A 23,137-nucleotide genomic window follows, 5' to 3' on the forward strand; every position below is an offset into this window, starting at 1 on the left:
TCACTGATGGAAATATCCATTCCTCGTGTATAGGTTAATGTCTCTCCACTTTCCTTAGGTATATGCAGAAATGCTGAGAATCTTAGCATGGCAGAGCACTCCATCTCCCCTGCCCCTTGAAATGTGCAAATATTGATGAAAATGAGTAGTTTTGTTTTTTAGCTGGAGTCTGTCAGGAGTCTGGGCTGTATCTCCACCGTTTTCTGCACAAATACTGCCTTCCTGGCTGCAGTCAGCATCTCAGCCAAACATGGGCTTAAAACCTGGTATTAAGGTAAAAGAACTCTTCACTGAATTAATTTTAACTGAACAACTCCACCAACATTTCAGTAGCCATTAAATCATGCTTTTGTTTCCTTTGGAGACAGCTTCCTACAGGCCACGGCTGGAAAGGTGCTGGCAAACGCTGCTGCTGTAGGTGTCTCTCCCAGCATGGAAGCCTTGGGAAGATCTCAAGAATCCATCTACACCATCCCTCAGCCCCGAGGCAGGATCAGTGCTGGCTAGGACCACTCCCAGCATGTTTGCCCAACCTGTTCCTAAAAGCCTGAGTGATGCCAAGCTGCATTCTCTGCCCGTGCAGTCTGGTGTTTGTGCTCCACCAAGAGAAGAGCCATCCTTGCTTCCCCAACCCAAGCCATATGTTGTTTTGATTCCATCTAAATCCCATCTTGACATCATCTTCCAGATTTTTTTTTAAATATTCCCAATGTTGTGCCATTCTTATGATGAATATTGGGTGAGGGATGAAAATCCTAGCGTACCAGAAATCCCCAGACTATGTTTGGAGACTTTCCTGTTTATTTAAACTGCTTGGCACCACGTAGATGCCCGAGGTGCTTTCTGTGGGTGAAAAACAGTAGGATGTAATACAGAGAATGAGGCAACAAGATGCTTTGACTCCTACGATGGTCTTGGCTGGAACATGCAATTTGCTTTCTAGAGATGGCCCACGAGGAAACATGGAAAAGCAGAATAGACACACGGAGACACGGTTCTGTCCAGGAGCCTTCTGGCCCAACACATACAGCAACTGGAGCAAATCCCAATTATCAACCAGGTGTTTTACTTATTTGCCACCCCCTTTGCACCACTCCATGTGCAAAGGGGGTGGTAAAGCTTCTTTCACTCCCTGATGGAAGCAAGGTCCTCCCATGGATCTTAACCTCTAACATGGATCCTGGTCACCTCTGAGATGTTCCAACTGAGATGCTTTTGGAGCATCTGAGAAAGATCAAGGTTGCAAAACAAAAAACAACTGAGGATTTATGCACTTTCCAGACTATGCAAGCATGAGCAGGGTATAATGGACAAAAGATCCAGACATAAGCATCCAAACACGGACTTCTGATAAATGTGGTGCCCAAGTTCAAAATTGGGTCTAAACCTGATTATACCACATTCTTGGGTTATTCTTCCAGAGATGAACTGATAATCAGCATTTATCCCAAGAAATACAACTACAGAAGTCTCTGTGTTTTCCAGAGATTGTCAGTTAAAGGAACAGCACTCATTTCAGCAGAGTACAGCACTGATGTTGAGCCAAGCTTGCTAGGGATGGATCAGCAGAGCTGCTGTACAGTAAACAGTGGAAATCAATCCAACAAATGGAAGAAAAAAAAAGCTTTACTGTAAAAAATGACTGCTTCTGCTAGAAAATCCCACAGAAGACAGGTGGCTGTCATGGCACCCTGGCCTTGGGTGTGCTTGGGGGGTCCCTCCTGCACGTGGGTGTTGGCATGCATGGAGTCAAGAAAGACCCTCCTAAAAAAAAAAAAAAATTAGTAATAATAGTTTTCTGACTATTTGCCATGAAAAAATGGTTGTCTGCATGACCTGCCTGTGCAGAGACTCATCTTCAGTGTTTCCTGCTGTATTGGCTGGTGATGGGGCAGAAACTAGCTGCACTAACAGGTTCCAGATGCTGGCAGGAAGCTCAGCATCCCCATGTTACCAAATCTTCCATGCTTCTGTCACTCAAGGTTGAGGTTTGGGAATGTCTCCACATGCAGCCACCATCCCTTCTAGAGCAGGGCAGAATCAATGCCACTGCCACAGCCTCTTTGAGGAAGGTCTTCTACCCCCAATGAGGGTGGTACAGAAGCCGTAGTAAAAATGAACGACTTTCAAGCCACTAACACTCCACCTTCACCTCCTGCTGCAATCCAAACTGCAGGTTGGATGGTTACCACAATGATGGTGCTTCAAAACCTGGGTTCAGATCGCAGCTCAGCCCTGTACTCAGTCAGTACTGAGCCCTGGGGAGCACCACCAGTGAGCCTCAGCCCAGCTTATTTGTACAAGGGTGGCCAGAGGATGCTAAATAGAATGCCTGGGTTCCTGGTGTTGGGAGAAGCAGCATTTTCTCAGTTTGGCCCAATAGCACTGCAAAACAAAGATGAGATTGATGCTCTGTTGCTCTCAGCTCGGCAGCCCTGCTATCTCTGGGATGCAAAGGGTTAAGAGCTGCAAAATCCAAAGAACTTCCTCCTTTCTGCAACGCCTGCCCCCAAATGACGCCGGTTTCTGCTGGGCTTTGCCCAAATATGTCCATTTCCTTCTGAAGAAAAAGAAAAAGGAGAGGAAGGAGGAAGATAAAACTAAGACACAGAGCCGGACATCGGCAACCACCGATAACGCAGCCCTGCATCCCACCCACCCATGCCGTTCCGCAAAGGTAGAGACTGGGGATTTGGGGTGGGCAGCATGCCCAGATGGGGTTGGGGGGGGTTGGGGAAGGCGTTGAGATGTCCCATAGACTCTTTTTTAGGGGTGCAAGATGGGAGCACCAAGCTTGGCTGTGTGTCCAGGGCGCAGAGATGCTATGATGCTGATGTGGGGGGACTGCAGAACTGTGTGCCCTTGGCTGTGGGTTTTTAGTTTCTCTCTGCTTTTGGGGGTAAATTTGCTCTGGGTGGTGTAAGAGAGAAGGAGGGTTAGGCTAGCAGGAGCTTTCTGTGCCTGAGTATGAGGTGCTGGAGGGGTTTTGGGGGTGATGCAGGCTGAGAACTGGCAACCTGCAGGCATTTGTGTCTGTCCTTGGGAGATGCTCAGCTGGAGGAACTGCGCCGCCTGAATCCTGGGAGGAGACAGGCTTCTGAGAGGGGTATTCCACCTCACAGCCCCTTATCATGCTCTCTCATCCCCCCAAATCTCTTCTTCCTATGTAACTCTGTTACATGGAGAGCATTCATGCTGTTACCCAGCTTGGCAGCATGGGGCAAGGAGGACCCAGCTCAGGTTGCATATTAGGAAAAAATTCTTCCCAGGAGCAGTGCTGAGGCATTGGAACAGGCTCTCCAGAGAGGTGATGGAGTCATCATCCCTGGAGGTGTTCAAGAAGAGGGCAGGTGTGGCATGGAGGGATATGACTTAGAGGGAATGGTAGTGATGGACTGATGGTTGGACTAGATGATCTTAGCGGTCTGTTCCAACCTTAATGATTCTATGATTCTCAGCCCTGATAGCACTTGTTTGCTGCCCTGCAGGTGGGTGGAGGAGCTTTCCATCCTTCCCTGAACTGCTGAAAAATGGAGGCCTTCATGTCACCTTCTTCTTATCATTGCTTCACATCAGGGTGGTGTTGACATGGTTGGCATCCGCTCATGGTGGCTTCTTGTCCCAGGAGCTCTATTGGGTGGAGAAACTGGGTGAGGAAAAGCCTTGTCCAAGAGATAAAAAAGTGGGGGTAAATTAAGGCATGCAAGGACATAAGTAGAGGATGCTGCTCAGCCTCTAACCCGTCTTCTTTGCTGAAGCAGAGCAGTGTCTCCTTGCTAGTGTGCAGCTGGGGAAGGGGCACGGGGTACCATTGCAGGTATCCTGCACACTGAGGCTGGTGTGGTGTGAAAGAGCAGCAGGGATGGACTGAAAACTGGGAAGAGGTGGCTGGATTGGGTTTTCTCACCTCTCCCTGCTGTGGGAAGGATGTTTGGGGTGTGAGGCAGTTTGCCCACAGTCATGTTCACAGCGCCCGTGATCTCAGGCGCAGAGATTGATGTTGCCATTTAAGGCTTAATGAGAAGTGATGTGGTTCACACCCTCGCATCCTGACAGCACAGCAGGCTGCGTGTCTTGGTTTAATTTTAGGCGATAAACGGATTCATTTAGAGCAGAAGGAGAGATCGCAGGCAGCAGGCAGTGGGAGGAGAGCAGAATGCATCAGGCTTTGAAAATGAAAAATGCTGGTTGGTGAGAATAGGGAGCAAAGTGTGGCCAAGGTGCTTTGTTGTGGCACAACTACCCTGCATGTCCTTGTCACCTTGCAATGGAGAATTCAGCTCTGCATCTCTTGGTCTCTGTCCCATTCACAGCTCCTTTACAAACCTCTTCTCGAGGTCAACCTTGAAATGCCAGAGCAGCTGCCAGCAGCTCCCTCATCAACTTGCAACTCCTCCAAAAAGACCTTGGGAAGGTCCAACACAGCTCAGAGGGCACTGCAGATGTGTTTTGTTCATGAGCCATTCCAAAGAGCCCCCCCCAGCAAGGAACTCTTCTTGCATATGAAGACTGTAAGACTTGCTGAGACTAGAAAAGCTGAAGGTGGTGGCCCCAGAGGGTTTGAAGTCAGGATGTAAAGCCAACCCTCCCAAGGGAAAATAGGGCCTCCAGCCAGCTTGGCAAGAAGGCTGAACCTTTGGGAGACTTCTGGGAGCAGCACCTCACTCCAGGGTTTGCTCAGGGCAACTGACAGCTGCACAGGGGAGGCTCTGCCTGGAGGCTCCACAAACCCCAAATAGCCTGACGCGTGTGGAGACTGGGGCTTTCATGTTGGAGGCCTCCAGCCATGTTTTCATGTGGAAACAGAGTATCCTGGGAGTAAAATGCATGTTTCTCCCTAGTTTCCTGGCTTCTCAGTCATATAGTTTTAGCATTTGTCAGGGTTTCCCTGACAAATCCATGCTGAATCCTGCGCATGTAGGCTCTGTTCTGCTTCCTTTCTCTCCAGGCATTGCAGCCAGTGGCATCACCTCAGGATCTGTGATTCATGCCTGCAGTACAGTTGCCATTCAGCCAACCTCAAGGCATTTGACAGTTTCAGATCATAAAGAAAGGTATTTCTAGCAGGGATGCTCAAGGACAGTTAGAAGCAATGGGCTCAGAGAAGAAATTGATTTCTGACACACTACACATCGGCTGGGAGCACTGAAGAAAATCTCATTTCTTATCTCGACAAATGCTGGCCATGCTGCAGTTCTGCCGATGGGAGTTTTGGGAGCTCTCAACTAAAACAGCCTTCACCTGGCCTGAAAAATGCCAGGGAAAAATGATGGGAGGAAGGCTGGGAGTGAGCAAGTGATAAACAAACAGGATCTTGGCAGAGAGTAGGACATTTGTCAAAGGACAAAAAAATTTACTGTGGTACTACAGACTGGAAAGGGCCTGGAGATCAGATTGAAAGCCAGAGAGCAGAGACTGAACACATGGTGCTGGTACCAATGGGCTGCCACGGGTATGGCTCCAGAAATTAGCCAGTATGAAAGGACTTGATGGATGCAAGGTCTACAATAAAAAGTGTTTGACATTGTGTCCAGGCCTGGAGCCCCTAGCACAAGAAAGATGCAGAACTGTTGAAGGTGATCCAGAAGAGGGCCATGAGGATGGTGAGAGGGCTGGAGCACCCCTCCGATGAAGAAAGGTTGAGGAAACCTGGGAAATGGGAAAGAATAAAGACTTGGGGCTGATTTATGAGAGGACAAATTCTGGAGTGGCTGGTGATGATGTTGAGCATTAGTGGTCTTCTCTGGTACTACCAAAAATCATACTTCTTGAGTGCTGATGGTATTTAAGGTCCCTTCCAGCCAAAGCCTTTCTGTGATTCTATGGGAGAAGAGGGCTTGAATGGGCATGGGCTGTGGTTTAGAGAGGTGATGGGGGACAGCATGTCCCTGGAAAGGGGCTCTGCTGCCTAAATCATAGAACCATAGAACCATTTGAGTTGGAAGGGAGCTTTAAAAGTCATCTAGTCCAACTACCCTGCAATGAAGAGACATTACAGCTAGGTAAGGTTGCTCAGAGATGTCAGCAGCAGCTTTGCAACACTGCTGCAACTCCATAGACATGATAAACCTCCACACTGTCTGCTCCCTAGGCTTGAAGAAGTCCCATTTCCAGACAGGGTTGCTGTGTATGTCTGGGGGAAGTCCTCCATGGAGCATTCCTTATGGTACACAGAGTGGCCACTGCATGTCCCCATTCTGCACCACACTGCAGCAGGACCACGTGCATAGACTGGAGCAGCAGTGACAGCTTGCAGAAGTGGGAGAGGAAGGATGGATGCACAGGAGTTTGGGAGCTCCTGAGGGATCTGTGTCTGAAACTTCAGCTTTGCTGGGCTGGTGATGGGAAAGGAAGTGGTGCCTTGTGGTCTTTGCACCCTAGTTGAATTAAGCATCTCTCCTTAGTCTGAAAGCAATATGGAGGGCATCCTTGCATGTAGTGCAATAGGTATATGTTGCTCTGAGACATTGTGGATGTCTTATCATGGCATTCAAGGTCACGTTGGATGTGGCCCTGGGCAACTTATCTAGATGGTGGCAACCAGCCCTCTGCAGTGGGGTTGAAACTGGATGGGTTTCAAGGTCCCTTCCAACCCAAGCCATTCTATGATTATGATTCTATGAAATCATAACTCCTGTATATAAGTATTCAGATTACAACACAACCTGCCACAAACCTGTCTATTCTCCAGACTAATTACAGCAAAGGGTGGAGATGTGCTTTTCTGCAGATATTTGGTACTTACACAGCTAATTTTGTCACCTTTCATCACTCTGGCTTGCAAATGCACACGCTGCTGTGCTTGCTGGTCACGTCATCCGCTGCTTGCTTCTGTGCTTTCCTGGCAGTCCTGTGCATGTGTTGAGCACTTCGTGTCAAAGGGGAATTTACGGGCACAGATGAATTACATCTCCTAGTGACACAGCTGAAGAGAAGCAGAGCAGTTGTCAGGAGCTGCTTGGGGGGGTTTGGGTGTCATCCTCCACTGTGGGGCCTGTCTTGATGTCTGTGACCACGTGGGCACCTGCTCAAAGCCATCTACTCAAAGGGCAGGGAGAAAATGTGTGGCCGAGCTTTCTCCAGCTTTCCTCACTCACTCACTCGTGCTTTAATTAAAGCGTCACCTTGTTTTCATCAATCACCTTTCCTGGAAGACTGGAAACTCCCTTGTGTCCCTCTTTCCCAATGGCCTGTGCTTCTCAACAGAGTGTGCGCCTTGTGGCTCTTAGTTTCACTTCAGCCCCTTGGGCAAAACAACTCAAATGCACAGGTGTTCGTCCCCAAAATCACACCCATCCTAATATATCCCTGCTCTCCAAGAAAGCACTCAAAGAGCATCATCTCTCCACTGTGACATTACACTTTCCTTAGCTTTTTCTAGCATTTGTTAAGAGCTTTTAATGTGTTGAAGGATGCACCATGCCCAGCAGTTGTGTTCCTACTGGAGCTGGTGCAGCTTTCATGGGGCTGTGCAATGAGCACCACCAGGGCAAGTCAAGCAGCAAAGCCCACTTGTAATTGCTCAAAATTGGGATAAGAGGCTTACAACAGGCTGTGAATTCTTATGGGTGCTTTTGGGGACCCTGCTCACAGAAACCAGCTGTTGGGGAGAGATGGGTTTTTACAGCCTCTCAGACTTCCCAAGTCTGGGAATTGATTCCCCTCCTACAAACAGGAGGGGAATCAACTCTTTGAAAGGGTAGATAACAGCAGGACAAGGGGAAATTTTTTTTTATGGTTTTAAGTTGAGGGAGGGAAGATTTAGGTTGGATGTCAGGAGGAAGTTCTTTACTATGAGAGTAGTGAGGTGCTGGAACAGGCTGCCCAGAGAGATTGTGGATGGGATCCTTAGAGGTGTTTAAGACCACACTGGATGGGGCCCTGGCTAGCCTGGTCTAGTATTAAATGGGGAGATTGGTGGCCCTGCATGTGGCAAGGGGGGTGGAGATCCATGATCCTTGAGGTCCCTTCCAACCGTGGCCATTCTGTGATTCTGTGGTTCTGTGAAACCAGGTAAAGACACAGCTCCTGATAGCACTGTTTTATCTCCTGGCCTGGGAGCAGGCACCCATCCCTCCAGCCTGCCTTCCCAGGGCCAGGCAATGACCAAGCTACTTGGGGCTGCTGGTCTCCTGCCTTCCTCCTGCATGGATGGAAGACTGTCCTCTGCTATATTTAGAATCATAAAATCATAGAATTATTAAGGTTGGAAAATACTTCTAAAATAATCTATTCCAACTGTCAACCCATCCCCACCATGCCTACTAACTGTATCCCTCAGTGCCACATCTACCCTCTTACTGAACACCCTCAAGGACAGTGACTCCACCACCTCCCTGTGCAGCTTGCTCCATTGCTTTATCACTCTTTCTGAGAAGAAATATTTCCTAATTTACAATGAACAGGTGTTAATACAACCTAAGTGCTTTTTACCTGTGCCACCACCAGCATGGGAAGCCCAGTCTACCTAGAAAAGACCAATCTCAGTGGTCACCCTGGGAAGGAAAGATCAACCTAACCCCATCCTAACACACCCTCAGTTATGACAAAAATCCATCTTGCCATAAGAAAAAACAACCTCTGAAGGCTGTCTGATTCCCAGATCCTTTACATCTTCTCCCCGCTGCCACAGCAGCCGCCTCACAGTTTCATCCCCGCATCTTCGCCCGCGGCAGGAACCTGCTGAGATCCCTTCTTGCGAAGGCAAAGCTCTGGAGGTGTTCACATAAAATCAGATGACCACGGGCTTTTAGCAGAAGAACGTGGGTGGATTTCAAAACCAGCAGCCAGCAAGGCGTGATTGCTGCTCGCCTGCTGCGTGCGTGCACACACGCACACGAGAGCCGCCTTTGGTCTCTGTAGGGCTACCGGCTTTTTTTTAAAACACAGACACGTTTTAGCAGCAGGAAGGCTGAAGAAAAGGCCATCACAGATGGTCCCCGGATGAGCAATTTTCAGTTTCTCTTATATTTTCCCCCAGGGGACTCATGGAATCATAGAATGGCTTGGGTTGGAAGGCACATCAAGGATCATCAAGCTCCAAACAACTCCCTGTCCTCCCATGAGAACATTTCCCCATTTTTCCCTCTAAAGCTGGGCAACTTACCATATACCTGCCTTTAATCTTCCTCACTATTGAGAATGGTTAGATTTTCTTCATAACACCTTTATTTTTTTCCAGTCTGAAAGCTCTTCCCATGCTTCTCCCTCTAAGATTTCCCCTTCCCAGAGCACAAACCCATTCTCTTCGTGCTTTCCCACAAATCCCCGTTAGGAAACATCTCCTTGGTATTGCTCTCCCTGATTCAACCTCCTCCCAAAAGTAGAAACTGAATCATAGAATCACTAAGGTTGAAAAAGACTTCTGAGATCACCCAGGCCAATCATCAACCCATGCCCAGCATGCCCACCAACCATGTCCATCAGTGCCACACCTGCCCTTTTCTTGAACACCTCCAGGTATGGTGACTCCACCACCTCGCTATCAGTTTTTTTCCTCCTTCCTTTTTCATGATTTTTTTTTTTTTTTTTTTATTTTTATTTTTTTTTTGCCCTAAGGACATCATTCTATTGGTTCATATTTGGATGCTGAGATTTTTTTTCCTTTTTCCCCAGCATGTCAATCCTCATCTGAGGATGACAGGATGACCAGATATATGACCTGTGGCAGGGGAAAGTGAGGCACGGGAGGGCGCAGCAATCTGCTGGTGGCTGTGGTTTTAGCTGCTCTTTGGAGATCTTCAGGACCTGAGCAGAGACACAGAGCTGCAACGAGCCTGTGCTATTTCTTGCAAAGACAGCAATTCGATACCATGAGACAGCGAGTCCAGCACACTGTACTGTGTGTGTGCCCACAGCAGTGCTACTGTACCTGGACAGGCTGTCCCCAGCCCCACAGTGACGTGGGGCTTCATCAGGGGGGTTGATGAGACAACAGTGGGGGTTCTGCTGGTGGCTCTGCTCCAGGGTTAATGCTGTGCATAGGTCTGGCTGCATCCCATCCCGGTGAGAGCACTGCTCTGAGTGCCATCTCCGTGCCACATATGGGTGCAGCCTGGCGTTGTACACTCCTGCAATGAGCTGCTTGGTTCTCAGCCACAATTCCTAGTCCTTTTTTCCTTTAAGATGCCGCTTCTCCAAAGGGAAATTGTGATTGTTACACACAGGGCAACCTAGCTGGTGAGAAATCCTCCTCTGAAACCTGGCACATCTCCAGTGAATTTTGGGAGATGCATGCAATCCTGGCTTCTCAGCATCACATGCACCTAGCAATGCTTGCAGTCATGCTGCCAGCTCCTTTCCGACAGCAGTGTGGCAGCAGTCCAAATCCTTTATCTTACCTTATCTTATCTACAGATCCAGCACTCTTTGCATCAAGCCTGTCCCTGCTGGAGCATGCGACACTGTGTCCCCTGTCCAAGGGCAGGGATGTCCTGGTGTGCATCGCTGCTCTGTGCTTACAGCAGTGTGACACAAAACTTTTGCCCTTTTGGGTAGCAGCAAGAGGTTAAAACCCCACCTGGAGAGGTTTGGGCTGGATATCAGGGAAAGCTTTGTTCATCCAGCCCCAGACTGGATTATTTGAGATCAGGGTGCAGAGTGTGAGATGGACAAACTTCTTGCAAAATGACCTGGGTAGGAATGAAGCTGCTTTGGAGATGGGGAATAGACAATGAATTTGCTGAAAAAAGGGGGCACTGCCCTCAGCACCATGATTTTGGGCAGGGTTGCAGCAGGGCTCAGGTTAACACTCAAAACCCTTCCAGCCAAAATGATTGATTCCCCTCCCTGAGCCAAAACCCCAAGCACTCCGCTTAGCAGCTGGCTTACCCAAACTGACCCAGGGCGAGCACTTTAGCAGGGCAGCAGGGTAAACTTGTTTACACGTTCTTTTTTTGGCCATGCAGAGCTCGCTGCCATGCGGGGGACGGCCCAATGCAACACTCCCAAGCACGTGTGAGCCTGCAGAGCTGCATGGCTTGTGCACGCCCCACTCGCGTGTGCACTGGGAGGAAATGCTGCCTCTGCTTCCCAACCTCGAGTCCCTCTGGCTGCCAGCACGCGACGGGAGCATGAACAGCAACTGCTGGTGCTTGGGTTTCTTCTGCCAAGGAGGGAATTCTAGGAAAGCTTGAGGACCATTTGGTAAACAACAGGGAGAAACTGCAGTACAGGGTGTTTGTTTGCAAGCAGTCCCAGGAAACTGAGTTATCCTGCCCCTAGAAGTACAAATGGGCACTGCTGCATGAGTGGAGAATAAAAGCTCCTAAGTCATCGACATATATTTGTTTAGGGGAAACTTGTCCCTTTACAGGGCATGAGCCAGACGAGCGTCCAATCTTGATGCCAATAGGAGACCCTAACAGCCCAAGGGAGCTCCAGCACTGAGGGATCACAGAAACATCAAGGTTGGAAAAGACCTACTGAGATCATCCAGTCCAACAGTTGACCCATCCCCACCATGGCCATTAACCATGTCCCTCAGTGCCACATCTGCCCTTTTCTTGAACCTCCAGGGACATTGACTCCACCACTTCCCTGGGCAGCCTGTGCCTACAGCAGTGCATCACCACTCTTTCTGAGAATAAATTCTTTCTAATATTAAAAAAAAAAAAAAAAAAAGCTGTTAGTTATTTTCAATCTATGTCAATTTCCCAGCTGGAATGCTGGGTGCAGCTGGCAGCTAAGGACAAGGATTTGGGGTGGGAAGAGGAACTCTTAGGCAGCTTTGCCACCGAAATCTCTGTGTTGTAGAACCGTGCCCTGAGAAGGATGAGTTGAGGCGGAAGAGTCACCTGTCAGCAGTGATTTGTTTGTTTGTTTCTTTGAGGTTTCTTTGCCAAAAGTGGGCAATGGGTTTCCACCTCAGCAACTGGGAATAACACGTGCACAGGGGAGCACGGTCTGCAAAGTCTTTGATTCTCTTAAGCATGAAATTGCCTCTAATTGCTGCTGTATTTCTTTTTTCTTTTTTTGGTAATTTTTGGGAGCAGCTGAGCTGCTCAGAAACCAACCCAAGTCAAACAGATCAGCGTTATGAATCTGAATGTGATTTTATAAAACTTTAAAAAGCGCTCAACAAAGTGTTGTTGCAATGACAGCATTTTTCATAACTCCTTGGTAGAGGACAGTGGGTGGAAACTGGCCTTTCCTAGGTAGGGATTTACTGTTTGAATGCCGAATTTTGGAAAATCTGTAATTACCTTTTCTGGTTTGGGCTGCGGGTTGCAGCCAGCCGTGGGGTTGGGTTGGTGCCATGGCCACGGTGGCTAACAGCAAACAAGACAAAACAAAGCAATGTGGGATGTGGCTGGTGTGCGCCAGTGCCAGGACTTAGTCACCCCTCTCCATCGATGACTTGAGTCTGTCTGAATGCAAAAGGACTAGATTTTTACATCAGAAGGCTATCGCATGTGACCCAGCATGTGTTCCACAACCAAGGGAGCTATGGTCTTCTGGGTTTGGTAGGCTGCATGGAGGTGGGCTTTCAGGTTTTTTTAGCTGCCTTCATCTCACACCGGTGGGGTCCTCAGTAGCGATGACCTTTATCTTTATCTTGCACAGCTGACAGCTGTGGGAAATGCTCTATGATCCGTGTCAGCATCCCAGTGGGTGCAGGAAACTGGGGTTCCCACTGACTCAGTGCATGGGCTGGGCAACCCAAGAGCCCGTCTGACCCAAAAGTCTGCCTGACCCAAGAGTGTGCATCCCAAGGGTCTGTCCAATAATCCAGGGCATCCACAAGGGCCCATCACTTTGGTGCCCTGGATTATGCAAGCCCAGGCGACAAAAGCATGACAGGAAGCAAAGGAAGGTCATGCCTTCAGCCTGAGCACCACTCACTTTCTTTATTGGGAAGTTGGCAGGAGAGCCTGCCTGGGCGGCTGTCGGAGCTTGTGTTGACTCAGGCCATGCTCTAGCAGTTGTTTTAATGCCGCCTGAACAGAGTAAACAGCCGGGCTGGGAAATGTGAAACTCTTGCTCTGACCTTCCTGTCTCTGAAGGCTCAAATGGAGACGTGCTGGGCTCACTGACACGTTATGGATGAACATGTGAGATAAACACATATCTCCTATACTCATTTGCTTGGGTTTTGAGGAGGAGGAAGGTAGAATTGCAGCCTCCTTAAGGCAAGGAGTTTTGCTCTGGGTTTCTGATGGGTAATGTGACCAGAAACATTGAAGTAGTTAGAATGCATTTTCCAGTCTTTTCCATCATATTTAGCAGAGACAACTCATGGTCAATAGAGTAGCCAATGTGCTTCCATCTGAGTTTTTCCTGAGCATTTGTTAACAGCTTGTCACTGTGAGAAAAAAAACAAAAACAAAAACATAAATATATTTGAGAAAATATGTTTGGCAGCAAGCTCCCCATATTATTTCAGCCTATCTAAAAATTCCAGATAAAGATTTTTTGTGTCTGTTTGGAAAATATCAATGAAGGAAAAATCAAAATTGGGATGTCCATTGTGTGAAGAGCACGTCCTCAACCAGAATCTTTCATCTCTTGATTATTTCTGCTGTTGGCTCAGAGAACTCAGAAATCTTTGCCATTTCACAGTGCCTTTCAGCTGGCTGGTTCTTAGACATTTTTTCAGTGTAGCTGTGGATTTTCCTAGTCTGAATTTCAACCCATTGACAATACCCTCTCCCAGGTTTTCACAGAGGTCCTAAAAGCAGTCCCTGTAGGTCTCAGGTTTAAAAGCAGAAGTGGGACACTGAGAGCTCCTTGCTTCTTGATGGCCTGCGGTTTCCATCAGTCAAACGGAGAGGTGAACCTTTAGGGAGGCTGACCCAAGGAACAGCTCAACCCAAGCAGTGGTGCTGATCCCAATCGTGGCTTTTGGAGCTAAGATATGTGGGACACTGTTGGGCAACAATCACCTGTATCACTCCAGCTCTGCAAGGAAGCAGGGACGAGCGAGTTGTCGATATGGCAGATGTGCTCACAAGGGTGTGGAAAGATCACCAGCACGTACGCAGTTTCGAAATGCAGCTCCTCATCAAAGCTTCTTCCTGACTCCCTGTGTGAATTGTGCCTTGAGGAATGAGGAATTGTGTTTTGGATCACCTCATTCTGGAGCCCACCAAGCTTTGCATCTGATAGCTTTGGCTGTAGACAGCACTAATATCTACCTCCATGCTCACGGGCTGCAGACACCCCCAGGACACAGTTTGGCCTGATTTACAGCCAATATCCGCAACAGGGCAAGTGAATTGCTCTGGGAGCGTCCGTTTCTTTCCATGGGGGGTAGAAATGGACAAAGGTACCCAGATTCTTGTAGCCACCCAAATGACATAAATCCTTCCCAAATACGGTGGGTGTGGGCAGAAGCCATGCTCCAATGGGAGCAGATCCTCCTGTACCTGGTAGTAAACAAACCAAGCTATATCAGTAGAATGGTGTTTTATCACCTACTGATAAAAGAACTAACACTGGACCCATACTGATATCAGCAGGGGTTGATGGAAGAGATTAAAAGAATATCCTTTTACCCAGGCTGCGATTAATCTGCGCCTATAAGTAGCTCCTCAAGCTTCAGGAACGGCAACCACTCGATTTACCCCCTCCCTCTTATCTCCCTAACCCCAGCTGCCCTGGGGCTAACTTTCAATATTTGCAGTTCTGTGACTGTGTTGAAGTTTCTCCCACTTCTTTGAGAGATTCCACACCATCCCCCAGCATCTGGCTTCATGACATCAGTACTCTTTGAGAAGCCCGGCGGTTGCCATGGTGATGCTGAGGTTGTCCCTGTTACATCACAAGGTGAGTCAGTCCCAGAATGAAAGGCCACAGCGTTTGCCATTGTTGGATTTAATAATCTGCAACGATGAGATAACGATCCAGGCTCTTAATGAAAGGCAGGTGCAAATAAGATGTTAAGAAATAATTCGATAGCAGAGTCCACAGGATAATGAGAGGCTGTGATTTCCGGAGGGTGACCATCTTGTACTTTAAATGGGTTGAACGGGCTGCTCTCTAGGGTGTTCCCTATGCACCTGGAGGGCTGCATCCCATATGCACTACTGGGCTGGCGACTCCTAAGCTCCTAATTAACACAACCTGCTCCAAAAGAGTGGGGTTATGGCTGGATCTTTGATTTGCTTTATCGCTTGGGATTAGGTGTGGATGTGGTGTGATCCCCTTTCTGCTGATGCCACTGTGGCAGCATATGGCAGGGTTATGCTGGCAGCAGGGCAGGTGCTGTCTGATCTGGCTCACTTGGGATACAATAACAGTGTAAACATTTTTCTTTCCAACTAGCAGGATTTTGTGCTGGATGCTTTGTCTGAGGGGACTGTGGCATCTTGGTAAGGGACCAGGTCACCTGAAGTCAGATGTACCATCTTGTGGCATCACACACTAAATCAACTCCAGGGCTTCAGTGAGGGATTTCCCATTGGAAAAAGCATGGGGACAAAGTGGGAGATGTTGGTTTGATATAACTGGGAGGAAGTCCCTGGGAGGAGGAGGTGCAGCCCAGTGCCAGGCTAACACAAATATTGTGAAGTCAGTGGCACTGCCACCTCTTAGAGTTTGGCTCTGGTGTATCTGCACCCTTTGACCCATTCTGTTGGAACCAAGCCTGAAGTTCTGCAGACAAATTTCATGCCAAGAAGAAACAGTATCAGATTCCCAAGACTGGAATATTCCCAACTGCTTGCCATGCAATTGCCCTCTAACCATTTGAAAACCCCGTGTCTGTCTCTGCAGCCCAGGGAGTCAGTTATCTGTCTGATGTAGCAGTTTATGGGGTGAGATCTGTTTTGCTCTTGCCTTGTGAGGTCAGGAACTTTCACAGGACATTGCTCAAACCTCTTGGACCCATTTCTGAGCAGACTTTCAGGCAGCGTTGAGAAATGTTCCTGCTCTGGTAGACATTGCAGGTTCAGAATGTTATGTTCAACTTAGTTTTCTTTCTTGAGAATTACAGGGGAGGTTCAGACTGTAACTTTTCTCACCTCAGTTAGTGCCCCACAGGGAGCTCTCATAGGTGAGCCATAGGGACCTCCTCCTGGTGCTTTCCATGGAAAAACATTATAGTAGCTTGGAAGAAGAGATGCAGTTGTATCTGATTCTTTGGTTTAGGCAAGATGGGTCCATGAATGCAATGTCATCCCTCAGATTTTAAACAGGAACATTGGGGTGAAGGGCTCCTTTGCAGTCCATCTCACACCCTCATCTGGCTCTATGGGGACTTCCAAAGGGACCTGTCACCCCCCTCACAATAGGATCCCTGACGATTTTGCTTCTAGCTTGGGGAACTGGGTTTAAACCAGGCTCTCATCCTTCCTAAACATTCATCAAGGCAATGTGTCTGCAACTTCCATTTCCCAAACTATCTGCCTTTAACCCAGTTACCACCAGCACCCCATCCACAGCTCTACTGTCCTCCCTTTGCAAAGCCCTTTGCTGTAAACCAGGTGCTAACTAGGTTTGGACCTTCATCCTTTTGTCTGAAAAAAAGAAAACAAAACAAAAAAAGCCCTCCACGACGGAGGGTTGACTTCAGGCAGAATTTACTGTCCTGAAATAGTTTCTGCATCACAACCAGTGCAATGGCAACTGCACGCAAGAGGGCTCAGAGCAGGAGCTGAGCAGAAGCAACCAGAAACACTTGTTCAATACAGCCCCAAAAAGCATTTAAAGAAAGCTTTAGGGCGTATCACTTTGCTGCAAGGCACTCATGTGAGTTTTCTTTTTTTTTTTTTTTTTTTTTTCTGCACCTATTGCTGCAAGAGAGCTCACGTGCACAAAGCTGATTTTTATTTATCTTTTTTTTTTGGCACTTGTTGCTTGGTCACTGCTAAAAGCTGTATTTCATTTTAAATGGTTTTAAGTTGAAGGAGGGATGTCGGGGAGAAGTTCTTTACTATGAGAGTGGTAAGGTGCTGGAACAGGCTGCCCAGAGAGGCTGTGGATGCCCTGTACCTGGAGGTGTTCAAGGCCAGGTTGGATGGGCCCTGGGCAGCCTGGTCTGATATTAAATGGGGAGGTTGGTGGCCCTGCCTGTGGCAGGGTGGTTGGAGCTTCAAGATCCTTGAGGTCCCTTCTAACCTAAGCCATTCCATGATTCTATGATTCTGTCTTTGCAGCTCCAAAGTAAGAGCAGCTCCCAGCACGGCACCGAGATGGTATTGGTACACTGGGGTTGGGCAATGCATTGTTCCTCTGTGGGGATTTCCCCCTCTCGATATTAGTGCTTGCTCCTCAAGCCTGAACCCATCTGAATTATTTTCCCTTCTCTGCTTGCAGCTATTTTAAGAAAAGCCACTGCTTGCAGCAGCGGATGTGCGCTGGGCAGCCCGGAGCATTTGCTTGGTGTATTTCAATGCTTGGAGATTGCTTACTGTTGGGGAAGGATGACGTTCCCTTAGCACACCAGGTTCAACTGAAGAGTGCAATAGGTTAAAACGTGGACAGCCTGTCCCTGGACGGAGGAATGGGTTCGTTGGGTGTTTGCATGGGGCTGGGAGACCGGAGCTCAGCCCCAAGCATGCAATGTTCCAATGCAATCCCTTCCACTCTGCTCGCCTTTTGCAAATGCTTGCAGGGTCCCCCCAAAAAGCACTGCCAGCAGCAAGTGGGGGACATAACCTCTTGATCCCTACCTTCATGAAAGCCCCCATTTCCCCAGTACACTGCAAACACAATTTTCTTGGCTCCTCCAAGGTCCTGCTGACATTTTTTGGAAACGAAAGAGCTTGTTTGCAACTCTTGTTTACAAATGGCCCTCTGCTATTCCAGATGAGTAATTTTCTCTGTTGCAATGTGGTGTCTTTAGGGCAATGGCAATGTTTTAGGCAGCTGCTGGTTGAATTTTGCAATCAGAGAGAACTGTGCCCAATTCACAGATTGGTAAACTGAGGCCGCGCTGGGAATTGCTGCCGAGCTCATACAGAGCTGCATCCTTAGGGTGACGGCAGCCCAACTCTGACCCACCATCTCCAAATTTTAACCGTGCAGAATAATAGAATCATAGGATCAGGTTGGATATTGGGACTTGCAATTTCATGGGTATCTCCATCTGATGTAACTCCATTTGATGGTTGGATGAGATGATCTTAGTGGTGTTTTCCAGCCTTAAAGACTGTATGATTCCATCTGTCTTCCCGGACCTCCTGAGCATCACACAAACTGCTCCCCATCGCCTCGATGCCACATCACAAATAGATGTGCTGCACTGAGTGTAGGCATGAATAGCTCTCACACTTTCCTTTCAAGCTTCCATTAAAGGAAAAAAGAAAATAAAAGAAAAAGAAAGGGAAAGGGTGATGAATCACAGCTTAGTCAGAGTTGGGGCTGCCGTTCCCTGCATTTTGATGGCATGGGAGCAATGCCAGAGTGGCTGGCTGCCATCCCTAAGGAGATGGGGACTTGAGGTTTTGATTTTGGGTCACATCACGTTGGGATGAGCTGCTTGATCAGCAGGGACACAAAGCAGGGAGTGGAGGAGTTTGGGCTTTGGCAGCAGAGATGCTAACAACCTATCATCACCATAGGTTTTGCTCTCCTGGAATTGGGATTTCATGCTCCCACCTCCACCCCCACTCCCTGTAGACCCTTCAAGGCCATTGCATCCAGCACCTGCAAATCTCAAGCCATTCCCTTTTTACACCTCCCCACACATCTCGTGCTGCCCCACCCTTTCAAATCAGCTTGCCTTATAAATAGTAATGATGCTCCTTCCAGCTGACCTCCCTGGCAGCAGCTGGCTGCTCATGCCTTTGAAAAACCAGGCCACTTATTTAGGAGTTTAAGGATGGTCTGGCTTTCCGCTCCAGTTATCTGGCTGTCTTTAGCCAAGAATTACAAGGTGGATCTAATTTGAAGTGATGGTGATTTTCGCTCAGGCGGAGGTTTGTTCTCCTCCCACTCCTCTCAATGTTCCCAGGGCAGTGATTTTAGGATCAGCTGTGAAAAGCCACCCCGCCATCCCCACCTTCATACCTTCCCAAATCTCAGCATCCTCTCCAGTTCCCTCACAGCAGCTTTCCTCCCCCCCCTCTTTTTGCCTGTGAATATACTTACCCTGCATAGCAGAGGGAGGCACCGTGCGTTGTTTTGCCCCATCCATCTTAGTTCCATATAGGGAGGCAGCTAAAAATATATTCCTTCTGGGTTTGTTACAAAAATATACACTAGGTTTGCTTCTAGAGGAGGAAAACATAATAATGTCAAATACTATATATATAGAACAATATAGAGGATTATATATAGAGAGGAGGGAAATAGCACAATATCTTGTATATACAGAATAACATGGGGGATTATATAGAAAGGAATATATAGAGAGGATGAAAATATCATGGGTATATAGAATAACATAAAGCATTATATAGAGAAGAATATACAGAGAGGATTATATATATATACATTTATACAATAGAATCATAGAATGGTCTGAGTTGAAAAGGACCTCAATGATCATTCAATTTCAACACCCTGCTATGTGCAGGTCACCAGACCAGGCTGCTGAAAGCCACATCCAGCCTGGCCTTGAATGCCTCCAGGGATGGGGCATCCACAACCTCCTTGGGCAACCTGAATATATATCCAGAATAGGATAGAACCCCAGATGCTACTTCTTGGCATTTTGATCTCCATGCAATATTTGCACTGTTAACACCTATACAAGCAGACGTGTGGCATTTTCAGCCACGAGATACATCAGGTTTACACACTGGCCACCCAGGACCCCTCTTAGGTCCCCCTCATTGCACGGGGGCTGCATACCCTCGAAGGGGGGATATTTAATTATTGGAGTGGAGAGGAGGGGGGAAAGAACATTTCTTCGAGTTGCTAATACAACTTGACACGACATTCCTTAAAGCGGACAGGTCAACCCGCGGCCGTGCAAGTTGACTGTAAAGACGCGGGGATGCATCGCGTAGTGAAGAACCCAGCGCAGAGCGCACCGCCCCTCTCTCCTTCACTCCGGGGCCGGCAGCGCTGCGCGGAGCGGAGCGGGAAGAGGCGGAGCGGCGCGGGGATCCCCGCGGGGGGAGGAGGCGGCCCTGCCCGGCTCAGCCATGTGCGACGTGAGCGACGTGCGGCGCCCTCAGCCCCGCCGGCCGCCGCCCCCCCCCGCGCGGGATGCGCGCACGGCAGCGCGCCTTTACGCGCCCCGTCCTTCTGCTCCGCGTTACGTTATTCGCAACCCGTTTCTTTCACATCAGTTTCGCTTTGTAATATTTTTTTTTTAATTCAATTTCTGCTTCAGTCTTCCCCCCCCCCCCCTTCTTTTTAGCTTTTCTCTATTTCACGTTTTAATTTTTATTTATTCAGGGCTTTTTTTTTTTCTTTTACTTTTCATTTCTGCTTTATTTGCATTTTATTTCTGCTTCATTTCGTCATTTTCTTCTTTCGCTTGATTTATTTGCATTCTTCTTTATTTGCATTTGATTTCTGCTTTACATTTAATTCCTGCCTTTTTTTTTTTTTTTTTTTTTTTTTGCATTTTATTTCTGCTTTTTCATTTTCTTCCTTTTTCTTTTTCTTTTTTTTTTTTTTGGTATAATTTTCTTCATTTTTCTTCTTTTTTCTGTAATTTTTCTTCATATTTCATTTTTTTCTGTATTTTTTCTTTTTTTTCATTTTTTTCTTCCTTTTTTTTTTTTTTTTTTTTTTTGTGTGTGTGTGTGTGTGCTTGTGTGCAATTTCTCTGCTTTTTTTACCCCCATTCTCTGCTTTTTTTTTTTTTTGCCTTTTTTTCCTTTGCATTCACCTTTCTTTTTTAGAGTCCCGCTTTACCTCGTTACCTCGTTATTTCTCCTTTTCTTTTCAGTTCAATTCCTGCCTTTATCTTTACACTTTATCTCTGCTTTATTTATTTACATTTCACTTCTGCTTCATCACATTATGTCCTGCTTTTTTTTTTTTTTTCTCCTTTGCCTTACTGCCATTCCGTTTCAGCTTACTTTCCTCGTCCACATTTTTCCTTTCGCTCTCTTCACGCCCCTCTTCCACTCTTTCTTTCCGACACCCCCACCTTCACTCTCCTCTCCCATCCCTCCCCACCACCTGCACCCCACCCAGCCCCGAACAAAGCCTGCCGGGGGGGCACAGCGGCACCGCCTTTGTCCGCGCTGCAGTGCTGGGGACGCTCACCAGGCGGCAGCTCCGCTCCGCTCCGCCCTCCGCAGCAGCGCATCGCCGCTCCCCCCCCCGTTCCGCCCCCGGGGGCGGGGAGCCGCTGCCGGTTCCCCCCGGGCTACAAATAGGCGGCGCCGGAGCCTCGCCGGCTTCAGTGCGAGGAAGGAAGAGAAGCGGTGCTGCTGCTCGGTGCTCCTTCCGACCCCTTTCGTGCTGCTGCTGTCGGCTGGAAGGGTTTGACTTTAAAGCGGAAGGGGAAAAACCGATCTTCTTAATTTATTGTACTTATTATTTTGCGTTTTGCTGTTAAGATCAGCACTTCGTCCTCCTCCTGTGCACGCGGTGACCGCGCAGTGCCCGCACCCCCCAACCCTTCGCCCTCTGAGCAGCGGATCGTTTTTATTTTACCTTTTTCCCCTCCTTTTTTTTTTTTTCCTCCCCCTCTCCCTTTTTTATTTTTTCTCCCTTCCCATCCCATACAAACGCCCCAAGGTGGCCGCGGAGCAGCGCAAAAAGACCTTTGTTTTAACCATGCCCATGGAGCTGACGCAGAGCCGCATCCAGAAGATCTGGCTGCCCAATGACAACCACCCGGCGCTGCCCCGCCGCTGTGAGTACGGGCACGGGATGGGGGGAGGGGGGTCTTGGGAGGTGGTCGTAGCATCGCAGCGATGGGATGGGAGAAGCCCCTCATCCGTCCTGCGCGATGCTGCAAGCTGAGGCGAGCCCTCGCGATATCGGCGCGTCCCCTTTATATTCACATGTGGTAGCGTCTCTATCATCTGTGCTATACAACGCGGCGTGCGCTATGCTGTATCTGCTACCCATGCGATGCGATATAGCCCTGCCTCCGCTCTCCGCCGGCCCGTGATTCATTTCCAGCCCCAGCTGGAGGAAGGCGCAGCGCTCCGAGATGCGTGTGGCCTCATTCCCTTCTTCCTCCGCCCCGTAATGCCGATGGGATTATAAGGCTACGGGGCAGGTCGCTAAGATGGGCTCTCTGTTTAAATCCGCCAGGATTTTCGGGTTGCGCTACTCCGTGTGTGAGGTTTGATTTTTCTTTGGATTACTGGTGATCAACTCGGAGCCTATAGCAATGAATTCAAAGCTTGTAGGGGGGAGGTTAGAACAGCGGGTTTAGAAAAATGAGGTTTGCTCATCTCCGTGCTGTGCTAAGGGTGAGATAGGAGGGTAAGAGGAGAGCAGGCAGGTTAATCTTTTTAAGTCCTGCATTGATACTGGGGGTGGGCTTAAAATAGCATTTCCGAGCCCTGCACCGAAGCTCGGAATGGATGTGGCTGTTCGGAAGTGAACTCTGCGCTTAAAGTAAAATAGAATATTTATTTTTATAACTAAAAGCGAACGCGTGGGTGCCTCTGTGGCATGGATCGCGAGCACGGCTCTTTGCTCGCCCTCAGCTGACAGCTGCCGCTAGGGCAGCTCCGTGGGATTTCCCAATGGGCGGCTGTGGGAATCCATAGGGCCGGGAGGGAGGGGGAAGGGGGGGGGGGGGGGAAGAGAGAAGAGGTGGCACTTTGCAGCCCTGCAGGAGGATGGAAGCAGTTGGGTGAATCAGTGTTTCCGATGGTTTTCTCGAGGTTTTCTTTGAGCCGCTTTGCCTTTCGGTTGGCTGGAAAAGTTGGCCCGTTTGAAGGAAAACAAAAGCAACAGATTGTGAGCTGCATTCATTTGCACGGCGGTTGCCCCGTGGCTGTGCCGTGAGGGATGCTGTGGCCCTTGCACATCTGTGGCAGCAGCTCTGCAACATCTGGATTGCTGCAGGGCTTTGCTTTTAGTGGGACTGGTGGTGTGGGGGGGGGGGTGGGGAGTGGTGTAATGCTTTGCAGCTGGAGTGCGGTGATGTGATTTTTCTCAAGGGCTGACACCTCTGAAAGAAATTCCTAAGTTGTTTTGGTTGGTTTTTTTTTTTTGCTGGTTTCTGATAGGGCAGAGTTTTCTTAGTGCTGTAAGATGTTAAGCGGTTCGTTATGAACTTGGCTTCTAATTATTTTTCTTTTGGGGTGGAAACGAGCCACGCTTA

General features: G+C 48.4%; 2 protein-coding genes across 7 annotated transcripts in view; one reads left to right on the forward strand and one right to left on the reverse strand.

Annotated features, from left to right (window-relative positions):
• The window catches only part of MKLN1 (muskelin 1), a 679,793-nt gene that overhangs the window by 403,682 nt on the left and 252,974 nt on the right, over positions 1-23,137 (reverse strand). The window lies entirely within an intron of this gene.
• PFKFB3 (6-phosphofructo-2-kinase/fructose-2,6-biphosphatase 3) overlaps positions 2,285-23,137 on the forward strand; it is a 37,281-nt gene continuing 16,428 nt past the window's right edge. For 2 of the 5 annotated variants that reach the window (XM_048933816.1, XM_048933819.1), the window contains exons 1-2: positions 2,291-2,677; positions 21,589-21,706. In XM_048933816.1, coding sequence (XP_048789773.1) covers positions 2,399-2,677; positions 21,589-21,706 — 397 coding nt within the window. In that variant the 5' untranslated portion in view covers positions 2,291-2,398. Of the gene's footprint in view, positions 2,678-21,588; positions 21,707-23,137 lie in introns of all 5 variants that reach the window. The other 3 variants (XM_048933815.1, XM_048933818.1, XM_048933820.1) reach the window with 3 other exon arrangements.

Source organism: Lagopus muta, chromosome 1, assembly GCF_023343835.1.
Source record: "Lagopus muta isolate bLagMut1 chromosome 1, bLagMut1 primary, whole genome shotgun sequence".
Taxonomy (NCBI): Eukaryota; Metazoa; Chordata; class Aves; order Galliformes; family Phasianidae; genus Lagopus; species Lagopus muta.